The sequence below is a fragment of the Spodoptera frugiperda genome, chromosome 15 (assembly GCF_023101765.2).
Source record: "Spodoptera frugiperda isolate SF20-4 chromosome 15, AGI-APGP_CSIRO_Sfru_2.0, whole genome shotgun sequence".
NCBI lineage: Eukaryota > Metazoa > Arthropoda > Insecta > Lepidoptera > Noctuidae > Spodoptera > Spodoptera frugiperda.
Window position 1 is genome coordinate 4,610,917 of NC_064226.1, and position 12,548 is coordinate 4,623,464.

General features: G+C 31.6%; 2 protein-coding genes across 7 annotated transcripts in view; one reads left to right on the forward strand and one right to left on the reverse strand.

The window, feature by feature from the left end:
* Positions 1-910: 910 nt before the first annotated feature.
* On the reverse strand, positions 911-6,429 carry LOC118272729 (dual specificity protein phosphatase 13). Of its 3 annotated transcripts, XM_035589384.2 has the most exons (6): positions 6,261-6,429; positions 5,824-5,868; positions 4,943-5,020; positions 3,652-3,782; positions 3,268-3,494; positions 911-3,180 (listed from the first exon to the last, which is right to left on the reverse strand). In XM_035589384.2, exons 1-6 carry the CDS (start codon positions 6,276-6,278, stop codon positions 2,981-2,983), a joined length of 699 nt encoding a protein of 232 aa, XP_035445277.1. In that variant the 5' UTR covers positions 6,279-6,429; the 3' UTR covers positions 911-2,980. The 3 variants fall into 3 exon arrangements, with proteins under 3 accessions (XP_035445277.1, XP_035445284.1, XP_035445291.1); XM_035589391.2 differs by lacking the exon at positions 4,943-5,020; XM_035589398.2 differs by lacking the exons at positions 4,943-5,020; positions 5,824-5,868.
* Positions 6,430-8,133: 1,704 nt separating this feature from the next.
* Positions 8,134-12,548, forward strand: part of LOC118279250 (lysine-specific demethylase 6A) — a 28,676-nt gene continuing 24,261 nt past the window's right edge. For 2 of the 4 annotated variants that reach the window (XM_050699100.1, XM_050699102.1), the window contains exons 1-3: positions 8,134-8,364; positions 8,734-8,839; positions 9,454-9,562. In XM_050699100.1, the coding sequence (XP_050555057.1) occupies positions 8,300-8,364; positions 8,734-8,839; positions 9,454-9,562 (280 nt within the window). In that variant the 5' untranslated portion in view covers positions 8,134-8,299. The remainder of the gene's footprint in view (positions 8,365-8,733; positions 8,840-9,453; positions 9,563-12,548) is intronic. The other 2 variants (XM_050699101.1, XM_050699099.1) reach the window with 2 other exon arrangements.

Genomic DNA, 12,548 nt, shown 5'->3' on the forward strand with positions numbered 1-12,548 from the left:
TAAGAAGGTACTACCAGTTACCAATAGAAGTACCGCTGTAGATCGATTGACTCTTGAGGCTGCAGCAATGACCTTACCGTATGCAGGTACCCACGCGTGAGATCCCCATCCTACCTTGAATCGAAACACGCAATAACAAGTACGACAGGACGTAGGTACTAAACATTTTACAGTTATTAAAATTTGAAAAACAGCGGCAATAATTTTTCGTATAGAGAATAAAGATGGCCGCTTTTAACAAGTTTTTATTTTTTTTATTTAATTAAATAATTAGGTGTTTACCTAAACAGTTTATATTATTAAGTATTTGGTTTTAAATAAAGATTATTGCATTCATTAAATACAAGATACACGATGATTTTGAATACCTATACAAAATATTTGGAGGCACGGTAGTGCTCCCCGCCAAAACAAGCTGAATAATATTTTCTCAATGTACAATTCTCAAATCACTTTTTAATTTCTCAAATTGCTTCTATGTTCTCAAATTACTTCTTAGTTCTTTTTTTACATTTATCACAAAAAATACTATTAAAATATCTGCAGAACTAACGCAACGCTAACTGCTTTAAACTTTTTATTAAAATTTTATGTTCGACAGTAAGAAATTCTGTGAAGTGGAATACAAATAGAAAGCTTTTACGAGTTATTTATACAATTTCTTGTGAAACCATTCGAGTGATTCATGAATAACGTTATATTCTCGTCGCACTCACGATTTGGTATTTCAGGGCCTTTACAACCAGTACCACCAATCATTCAATGTCAAATACCTCTAGTACAAGTACGTACTGACCCTGACCGGCGTTGGTATGGAGTAGAGGGTAGGAATGTCTGGCACTGGCACCGACACATTTCGACCGGGCGCCACATTCAAATTACGAAACAATCAAGAGAACTGAACAAAACCTTTAAATAAATAACTTTATTCTTGATAAATAATTTGTATATATTAATTTTACAATTTAATAAATTAATGCAATCAATAGCCTAGTGTTTATTTACTTTTAACCGTTTATATATTTAACAGGTACACAATTAATTGTTAATAGTTTTAATATTATACATGCAATTATTGTTAATCTAAGTACCTATATTACATTTTGATTATTCATTATATTGCAAAGTAACATTTTATAAACAGTACATGATTTTAATTTAAAGGATAACATGTTTCATCTATAAATTTGTACCCTAGCAAGGCTCTTAAGCCATAATAAATCGATTAACAACAGCTTATCTAATAAATAGAACTATAATCTGTAGGTACTATTTTCTCAAACTACAATAATTTCTCTTTCTAAACAGAAAAATATTCCTTCACATTCAATATCACAATGATTGCTTCCTTTGGTGCTCTTTACATCTAAATATTGCACTTATAACATCGACTAGTTCATCTTCAGTCACGAACCACGCCTTACTCCAACTACTTGTCTCTCAGTAAACCATTGTAACTGGAAATAAGTTGGTAGCTAATCAACTGTGCTAATTAGTCTCAATAAAATACATTTTAATAAATATAATAATAGAATGTATTACAAAAATATGTCATTTGATTTATTGCTCTATGTGATGAGATGGAAGATTCAAAATAGAATTAAATAGTGACACATATGTGCAGCCAAATGTTACGTGTGTTGGCAACTAGTGCGCGGCGGCGGACAATGAGTGCTCACTCTGTGTAACACCTGCCCTCGCGGCAATGACAAACATCCTAAGCTACCTACTATCAGATAGCCATCACTCAAGTGCCATAATTGCCAGTCTTGAAGAAAAACTTAACATTAATAAAAATATACTCTCGGGAATTATTATTGCATACGACGATGTCATCTTATGACCATAAGGCTAGGCAATTGTACTATAGTCAGATACCAATAGTTGCTATGCTATATAGAAGCTTCAACATCTTAACAACTGGACATTAGTCTTATTCTAGAATATGTTACGTTAAAAGAATTAAAAATTATATCTTCAGTTCTACAAAACTAACAGCCATACGTATCTATCAATACAAAACAAAATGGCACACGAGATTACAGATACAGTTTATTATTAAAAATATAAATTCTATGTGAAATATTAACATAAGTGTATCAAAATGAAAATATGAAAATACATTCAATGTAAATTATTAAAAAAAATATGGCTGACCTTTGGATTTAGCAATACATTTAACGTGTAATGTTCCTAAGAAGGTATCAATAATTCAAATGGGCCGAACTCTCATAAACATCTACTTTAATTTTTAACTTTATTTTTGTAGTATATTAATATTCAGTAAGATCAAATAACAGTCAAAATATGTACAGTACCTATATGACAATCGATTTTGAATTTTTAACTCTATACATAAGGTTCAAAATATAATATTGTATAAGATTTCAACAATTACTCTTCAAGATATAGAGCTCCCGCTCACAAACAAAACCATTGCCCGCTTGATTTAAATATTTGGCGACGTGCGGGCGCAAACTCTCCAGAATACACAAATAACACTAGGCCAAAAAATATCCATATACAGGTGATTCACGGCAATGCCACATGGATTGACAGTGTAAATAAACTGTTAATAATATGAAGTGTTCATAGTTTATTAATGTTTACAGTAGGTATGTTCCCACCATGCGATACTGCCGTGGGACACCCTGTATAACTGTATGTACTATATTATAAAAAAGTTACTCTAAATTAAGTGTAAATCTTGTAAATGTCACGAGCGTTAGTCTAAGTACTCTTCATTTCATCATTAACGAATTCAGAAACAATTTTTAAAAGTAGAATTGTTGCAGAATCACTTGTATCTTATTGTATAGGTACAAACGCTTGCAATTCAGTCCCAATAAAATATTAAACTTTAAGATCGTTTTTAGTAATGGTAGAGGTAAGTTCGGTCGAGACTGCGGACTCTTCGCCGTCTATCTGCATCGTCTAATGAGAAATTGAAGAGTGACTGCAGAGACCGGTTTCGGTAGGGTCAGCGGATCCGGTTGAGGCGCAGTTCCCTGTCCAGTTGCTGCAGTTGGCGGATGAAACCCTCGTTAGGATGGATGTCGCGGCGACAACGCACAGTTCCCAAAGCTTCGGCCAAAGACATGCCACGTTTGATCATGAGGAAGGCTAACGCGCACGTGGCAGATCGGGACACCCCCATAAAGCAGTGGACTAAGACGCGTCCTAAAAGAAAATTTTCATGGTGAGGATTCGTTACAGGCATAAAATGTGAAGGCACTTTTTTAACTGTAATATTATGAGAAAACATACCTCCGCTAGAAATTCCTTCATCAATGAAGTTGGCAGCTATATGGAAATATCTTGAAATATCAGTTGATGGCAGATCCATTAGCTGGAAACCCTTGTACCGAAGTCCGGGGCAGTCGCGGTAATAAAGGTGGTCCGTGTCCACCTGGGTGTAACGTTTGCCCTCAGCGGTGTTAAGCACATAGTTAATGCCCATACGCCTCAGGAAGGCTTTGTCCTTGGCAGCAACACTAGATAGATAAATAAATAGCATGAGAAAATGTTTGTGCAAACGTTTGATTGTGACGTATATTAAAGCGGTAGCTATTTAAAGGTAAGATAACACCTACACTACACTATAAGCGTCGTTACCTACATAGGTAGATGCAGGAGGATATTAATACTTACGCGTCACCAACATACAGGCCCGGATAAACTTCATTTACGTCCGGAGTGGGATTGTATGATATATCCGCGAATGGACGGGAGCGGAACGACGACAGTGAACTCAGCACGGAAGACGGCGCTGAACCGAAACTCTGAAAGGGACGCACTATACATAAACACTGACCCATTATTTTATTTTATATTACAATTCACAAAACCACAAAACAGTGTGTTAATCTCTAGAACACGAAAAGTTAGTATGAACTTAGATGCTGGAACAGATAATGTACAGTAAACATACATTAGTGAGTACGTAATTACACTGCAAATATTGATAAACAACTGCAATAATTAGCATTTAGTGTCACTGTGTGAGATAAGGATGAAAGTATCCATACATTATATGCACACATTTGAAACTGAAAACAGTATTACTTCTTAACTAATAACTGTGATTATTACAACACTATGTGATGTTTGTTGTTTCTTTAAAATATATTTTATTACTTTTCTGCCAATGGTAGAGACCTATTAATTATTTACTGATCATTTGGCAGTCTTTGAATTTGTTGATAGTACTCATCACTAATTATTTTCTCTTTCATTTAAACTGTTACTTAATCATCTTTAGGTGAACACAACAATTAAACTAATACTAATAAAATTGAATGAATATAAAACTTGCAGTAAATCAAAGCCAAGCATGCAAGCCTGTTTCTACACACCCACAAAAATTCCAATGAAATTAAACATTTCTATGGAACTTGTATCCACAAAGAGGACACAGGATTTCTTAAGTAAGTACAATTAATAATTTAGTGCAGTGGTGAGCAAAGTTATGATCAGTGAGTCCATGAAAAGTTTTAGTTTATTTAAAATGAAAATATAGAATAAAATATGGCCTGCAGCGATAATATTTTGATAGTATATCCTACAATACAAAGTAGAACAATAAATGCATTATGTAGCAACAAGATAGTTAAAAGGTTAAATATATTGTGATTTATTTTCTCACTCAATTTTAATCTCATTTTGAAATCTTTTTATCTTTTATGGAAACTTTGCCCACCACTGATTTAGTAAATAAAAATTAGCAACGAAAACCGTTAAGTAATTAAATGATCAAAGCAAAAAAATAAACAACTTTATGACACCCAAGAGTATATTCATTGCAAAAATAAAATACATCAATTCCATTGAAATTTTACTAAGACCTTTACCATATTTTGTCTGTGTAGTTGGATAAAAACAAGCACAGGCCAACTGTGTGATTTATGCACGGGTCACACGAACATAGGCCGATGATAAATACCATTAGGGTCCTTATGTAGGATCCTACACGTTGCTCTTTAGCCGCACAGTATGAATGAGTTCTTGGGTATAGTGAGTACTGCCGATAACATAACATGGATTACTATGACATTATTATGCTAAAAATATTATTTATATTATTCGAAGCGGTGAATATTTGTGGTTGTAATATATTAATAAGCATCTGTGATATGTTGTGGGTTAGATGTATAGAAAATAATAACAGCCAGAGAGAATTTCAAAAATATAAAAATTCTCTGCTAAATTTCATGGTCATTCTGCTTTCAACATTGTGTAACAGGAATAGAATAGAGTAGGCAGACATGTGACCTTGGTTTTTTATTAAACAATAGAACTTTATTACTTGGCTACTTTTTAAACAGATTTTTTTATAAACTGATGATTTTTAATTTGTCCTTTTTTCTATTTTATTATATTGTGGTCTTGAAATAATTAAATTAAATACCTAAATAAAAATTATAATACTGAAATAGGTATTTTATAGTGCAAAAAAATTCAAGAAATAATTTTGAATAAAATTACCCTACTGAAATAAGCTAATATTACAAGCAATTTTAATTTGAAAAGCAAAAAAGATTTTATCACACTAAAAAAAAATTAAAATATCTACTTAAAATCTCTCTTTTCATAACAAAAAAAAAGAAGAAAAAAAATTTGAAGTAGCATGTTTCAAAAATAATCAGAACACAGTAAGTATTTTTTTATATTACTAATCTGCATCAGATAAAAATGCAAAATAATTTAATCTGTTCTTGGTATATACCTAAATCTCTTTTAATCAGTGTATCAATAAAAATTAAGTAAAGATATAAAAAAAAAAACTGTATTCAGATAATTTTGAACATGTTAGTGTGTACATACATCGCAATAAGTGACTTGTCGTCGGGAATACCGGGGGTATAAAAGCTGTGGAAAAATTAATATTCTAGCTTACTCTCACTTTCAAATTTCAACACGAAAGTAAATAAAAAAAAAATACATCATAATTCAATATATTAAAATAGGGAACGAAGTACAAATAGGATTATAGCAAGGTACAATAAGAAAATTGATATCCCATAGTAAGTAAGTATGTATAGCCCACAGCAACCTTGAATCTGTGACTAATATAAGGGTAAAAATAGAACTGGGTTAAAATATTTACGCTATAATCTATTTTTAGTACCATATGAAAATATGTATTATAATTATTGAGTACATTAGTATTGTAATAACTGACAAGAATTACGTATTCTTGATAAATAAATTTCAAAAATCTTATCTTTATTGCGACGCAGTTTTATTAAAATTCTACTCACCGTATCCCTGTAACTCATCTTGAATATTTTTAATGCTTATTAAAAAGTATGTAGATTACAGTTAGAGGTAAAAATTACTAGATATTTATTTAATTTTTCTTCCGAGTTGAAAACACTGCACTCGCAAAATATCGAAATTTAACAACTGTGCGCCATGACAAAACTAGTGTGGTACTCACACTTACTATTTTAACCTTCAAATGATTAGCTATAGTCGAATACCACGAGAAAAGCGATTCTGTATCGAAAGTAATTACTAAGCAATACTACTATTATTTTATTTATTGTAAATATTAATGTTAAATAATATCATAATATTTTGTATTCATTTAAGTACTTACCATATCTGTGTCAACATGAAAAAGCTAAAAGACTAGATTCTAAGGTAAAAAAATCATGTCTTTGGTTCCAAAAAGTAAATAAAAAATTACGATTTGTCAAAAAAATAAAAATTGATTGTAAAAAAAATAAACATTAAATTAAAAATGTAATAACAAAAATATAAAATTTTTAATTTTATACTAAGCCTAACTTAACCTAACCTACCTATAAAAAGTATAAAATAAAAAATTAAATTAAAAATTTAAAAAACCCCCGACAAAAAACTTAATTTTCCTTTAAAAAGTAAAAAATAATAAAAGAAACTTAATCTTAAAGTACCTAAAAATGTACTAATAATTCAGACAAAAAAAATACGTCGCGTTGGGGGACCGCTCCTAATTATTTCGTACTTATCTATGATTTGTTCATAAGTATCACATGCTTGGTGTTAACATTAAAGTAAATTGATGTTTAAGTACTTAACTATAACGCAGAAAATAGAAATATAGCGGCGCGGGCGGCGGTGTGCAGTCCGTATTCATGCGGTCCCCCAACGAGACGTATTTTTTTTTAGAATTATTAGTACATTTTTAGGTACTTTAAGATTTTCTTTTATTATTTTTTACTTTTTAAAGGAAAATTAAGTTTTTTGTCGGGGGTTTTTTAAATTTTTAATTTAATTTTTTATTTTATACTTTTTATAGGTAGGTTAGGTTAAGTTAGGCTTAGTATAAAATTAAAAATTTTATATTTTTGTTATTACATTTTTAATTTAATGTTAATTTTTTTTTAATTTTTATTTTTTTTTAAACTTTTTATTTACTTTTTTATTTTTGTTAATACGAAAAAATAATATCTTTCAATATATTCTTTCAGTGCGGTTTAATTTGAGACCCTATCCCAGTATATTTGCAGACCTTCAGCTACTCTCCCCACTTTCACCGCCCATAACTTTAAAACGGCTCAACCGATTTTCATCAAACATGTCTAAGAACACTCGCACATAAGTTCCCTTTCATACGAAAAAAACTAAATTGAAATCACTGCATCCGTTCAGGAGTTATGATGCCACAGACAGACAGACAGACAGACAGACACGTCAAACTTATAACACCCCTCTTTTTGCGTCGGGGGTTAAAAAAAATCGCATCATGTCTTTGGTTCCACAGTTTTTAGTGCTCTATGCTCAAGCTAGAATTAGAGATGGGCTATGATTTGTCAAAATTAATTGAATCGATTGTATCGATTAATAATATTGCATTTTCATGTAATATTAAAATGACAAGTTTGTGATTTTTCGAAGAAATACGTAAGCATAGATGTCTGTAGGTTAGATGTGGTATACCACAGGCCAAGTTTCACACATGCGTGTAAACTAGCCGCCCGAATTGTAATAAATAATAATATGAGACATTGTTTAGGTTGTTCCATTGTGGATTTCGCGTGTCTGCAATCTTTAAAATCCAACCACTTATTAAACTCTTTAGGACTTCGACGTATCTTATAAAAATTAGAATCGATTCTAATTTAACACTACAGAAATGTTGAATCGATTGGTTACAGTGATAATATAATGTGTGTCTCGTCACTAGTTCGTATGTAACCGCGCCTTGTTTGCGTGCTAATATTTCTAAATATTGTAAAAATCAACTTTAAAATATAATGATAATTCTAGCGTTATAACATTTTTGTGGAATCCGGCTTAAAATCCTGTGAAAATGGATGAAAAAGAAGAGTTGCATCTAACCTCTCAGGAGTTGCAAGTTTTGTCGGAACTTGACAGGTACGTAACTACATAATAACATAATAAGTTTTAATTTTTCATTTATTGTACTGGTTTAGTAAAGTTATGTAGTATATTCGGTACAGAAATGACAATAATACTGTAAAATAGTTTCATAAAGAGTTGGAACCTTCGTAAAAAAAAGAAAATAAACAGCAATGTCTGCTGTTCCTCAATAAGTTTTTTCGATCCCTTGTGCTCCTTGTGGAGTTATTGCTTGACTTTAGTAAGGACTGTATAAAGTACCTAATTTATCGAATTAGCTCTTATTTCATTTTACTGCTTATTTAACAAAATATACCATTTAATATTGTAGTTGTAAAGAAAGTAGGACACATTCATAGAAGACAATTTTAATTTTGATTTCAGTCGGCAGTTTGGCTTTCTTAAATTACGTGGCACTGAACATGGCAGGACCCGAGCTCTTGTACTCAAAGCTGTCAAGTATCTTGAAGGGATGCTTGTACAAGTCAAGGTAGAGTATATTTTAGTGCCATAATGACTTTTATCATAAAACATTCTTCGCTGACATAAGATATACACTTGTATTGATACGTAGTACCACTATAAAGTAGGTATCAATAAACCTGAACCAATATCTAATAGGAATTTTGTATGTGAAACCATGATAACAATTAACTAGACTAAAGCTCATATCTTTTAAGTTGTTATCTGTAGGTGTAAAAACTATAGACTTGATTTGTATGGCCGTCAACTTAAATTATAAACTAGCTATTTGATAAAAAAAGTTCACTGGTAAAGGTTCAATTTAATTGTAGGAAGGATAATATAACTCACCATAAACATTTACAACTACACTTAATCCTATAGAATAAAGTCAGATGTTACTTTGCAGAAATCCATGTTACACTAACAATACAAGAATTTTTCAGTTTTCATTCTGCTTATAGGAATGAAAACTAAAAATTTTATGTATTGTTTGTACACTTAATTATTTTTTTAATAGGTCTGCCTCTTATCTAGAGGAAGTCCATAATTTAGTAGTGTTCTATCACAGACTGTTAATAGGGATGAGGATCTAATAACTATTAATGGTTTGTTTTTAATGTTTTCCTTTCTCTATTCCAGGAGGAAGAAAGAGCATGTTCACCAGGAGCCAGAAGAGATATATGCATCGACCCAAAAACTTATTGCAAACTTGGACATTTCCATCTACTGCTAGAGGATTATGCTAAAGGTTAGCTATTTTGTGTACAGTCCGCACACCTATTTACTATGCAGATAAAAAAAGAAAGATTGATTTAGTACTGAGACAGTAATCTTTTGTTGGCTACTGAACAAACCAAGAGTACATAAGATATGGCTTGGTGAAAAACTATAGAATTTAATATAATAGCTACTATCTTTGGACTATGTCAATCTTAATTTTTTTACCTGCATAGAAAACAGCTGTGCTGACTGTCCTCATTTTGCTTATTTTGTTTACTTACTTTGGGTGAAGTCCTTTCATTACTTTGCAATATGATATATGACAGCTGTTATTGTTGCTTATGTCAATAGGTGGGTTACATATTGTAGGTGCTACCGCAGGAGCATCAAAGTCTCTGTTCCATATGATTAATTGTAAAATTCTTTGATTAAAATATTATTCTATCTATTTATACATTACAAAGAAGCAAAAATTTTAGAACCTAGGGCTCATTTTGTACCTAAATCCATATTTGTCTATTATTCCATAATAATAGACAAGTTTTAGATAATGGTATGACTTAATATATTGATAAATACAGTTTGTACTATTATACACAAATATACAATAACAAAGAAGGCTTGTTTAAAAACATTAATCTTTGAAACAATATATGATTAGAAAAACACATAATTTGATTGACATACACAGCTGAAAATCTCTAAAACATGGTGGAATAAATAAGCAAAAAAAAAAAAAAATACTTTCCCAACCTGGAGAAAAAAACCTAAATTATACTCTCAGACATAATAATCATAATATAAAATCACTGTGTAGTGACTTCAGATAAAGACAAATAAATACTTTCGCATTTATAATATTAGTGATTTATTAAAAAGTGTCAGTAAAGGTGCTGAACTTTAATTTCTAACATTTGTTCAGTTATTTAAATAAACTTGGTATGGAATGCAGACCATCTGATTCTAATTACTCTTACATGGTAATAAAATGTAAAACAATGAATAGTAAAGTTTATCTGTAGTTTGTTGACCATCGAGACTTTTTCGACTCTCGGAGAACCTGTACAATGTGTGGTATAAATTTGACGACAGAAGAAAGCGCTTAGAATAATTTGTGAGATGGCCTTGGGGACTAGCTCCTGACTGCTTTGTTGCGCGAAATGCGACAGAAGAATGCGATTTTGATGGTATTCAAACGCAATCTAATTAAGAGAGATCGTTCTCTTGACTATTAATCTCTTCTGTAAATATCCGAGTGAATATTTTACACCCAGAGAAAAACCGGATGAGGCCTGGAGTCTCGCTTATTACATCAATAATATCAGGTGGTTTTGTAAAGGGCATATAGCAGTCTGTGTAAAGCGTAAATGACGCAGTTCACTCATGTTTATGGATGCATGAATAATGAATACATTTCGTACCTTAAAATACACTATTGTACCTAAAAATACTGACATTTAAATATCAATCCGAAAATCAAGTGATCCAGAAACCCCAAAATAAAATTAGAGCTTTAAAAATAGGTTGCACTTTTAGGGAAATTTCGAAATAAAACAGGGACTTGTTTAGGGTCAGGAAGGTCAGTGTAGGGAATGCCAATTTATTTAGGTAAATGTCACTAATTATTTGTTTATTCTGTGCTTATATGGATCATCGCCTACAAAACTTGAACATGGTTAAAAATTATTGTGTCACACTAATCCTTTCCTGTACTGATGCTGATAAACGATGATCAGCCAAAAAAACACTTATTCAGCGGTCGCCCACCCAATGGTCATCCAAAATATATGCAGTATGCAGTAGCAATCATGAGTGTGTTCAAACAAACAAACTAAGAAAGTCATATGTTGTCCAATCCTACGTTATACAGACTACTTAACAGATACAGCTTGTGGAGGACATAACTTGTCTCCTATAAGTTTCAGCTATACAGAATTTTTATAAATACTTTGGCACTTATACAAATATGATTTGTTTATAAGATCCAAACAAAAATTGTTAAGTATGTTTTCAAACCGCATCTGCGGTTTAGATTGCCTCAAATAATTTTCATGAAACTTTGTCTCATTTGGGACTAAATTTATTAAATCGGTCTGTTTTGGGTGTCAAGTGTAACCAAATTATGCTTCTTCAGTTCAGTATTAGATAATCTAAACACTTTTATTTGGTTACTAAAGATAGAATGTTCCATCAAATATGTGACAATTCTATTCTATCCTTGTAGCCAATTCTATCGACAGGTAGGTTATTCAATAAACCTGGCCGTAAGCCATGTGAATAATGGAAAGATAATAGGTATGATGCGACAAAATGTTATGCCAAGTAGTCGATCGATAAAAAGACAAGCATCGCTAAATATTTAATGGTAAATAGCAGCCCGCGGGGGTTTCGCACGAGTGCTTTTCCCATACTTTTCCAATGAAGTTGCCAACTTTTTTTTAATGTCCATACCCTTGTATTGAAAGAAACGCACATAACTCCTAACAACATATTTATTGATTATTTTTTAGTTTTAATTTCTATAGACTATATTTTCGTTAATTGCCATTATTGTCTTATGGTTTTGGTACACGTAAATATTGGATTTCTAATTATTACGGTCTAATCAGTAAAGATAATTTTTAATTCCCGAATTAATGACCCATCAACTGCCAAAATTGAAGCCGCATCGGACACAATCTAGCTGAAACATATGTTTATGTTGTCTTCTAAAATAGGAAAGAGTTACTCATTCCCATACAAAATAAAAGTAGCGTATGATGACGTAACGTATTGACGCAGCTTATCCCGATACGAGAGCTCCTTTCCTAGAATAATGCGTAAACATAAATCTAGACTACTCCTACAGTTGTAACCTTGACCGTTTATTAAGTTCAGCTCTTGATTGAGGTCTCTTGAATGTTTACAAACTTTTCCGAGAAAACAGTGTCATGTCGTAAGTCGTAAGTTTACTCAGGAGTTTGTGAGTTATTTCTGGAAAAATGTGTTTGTTTATTGGCTTGTTTTGTTCCCGT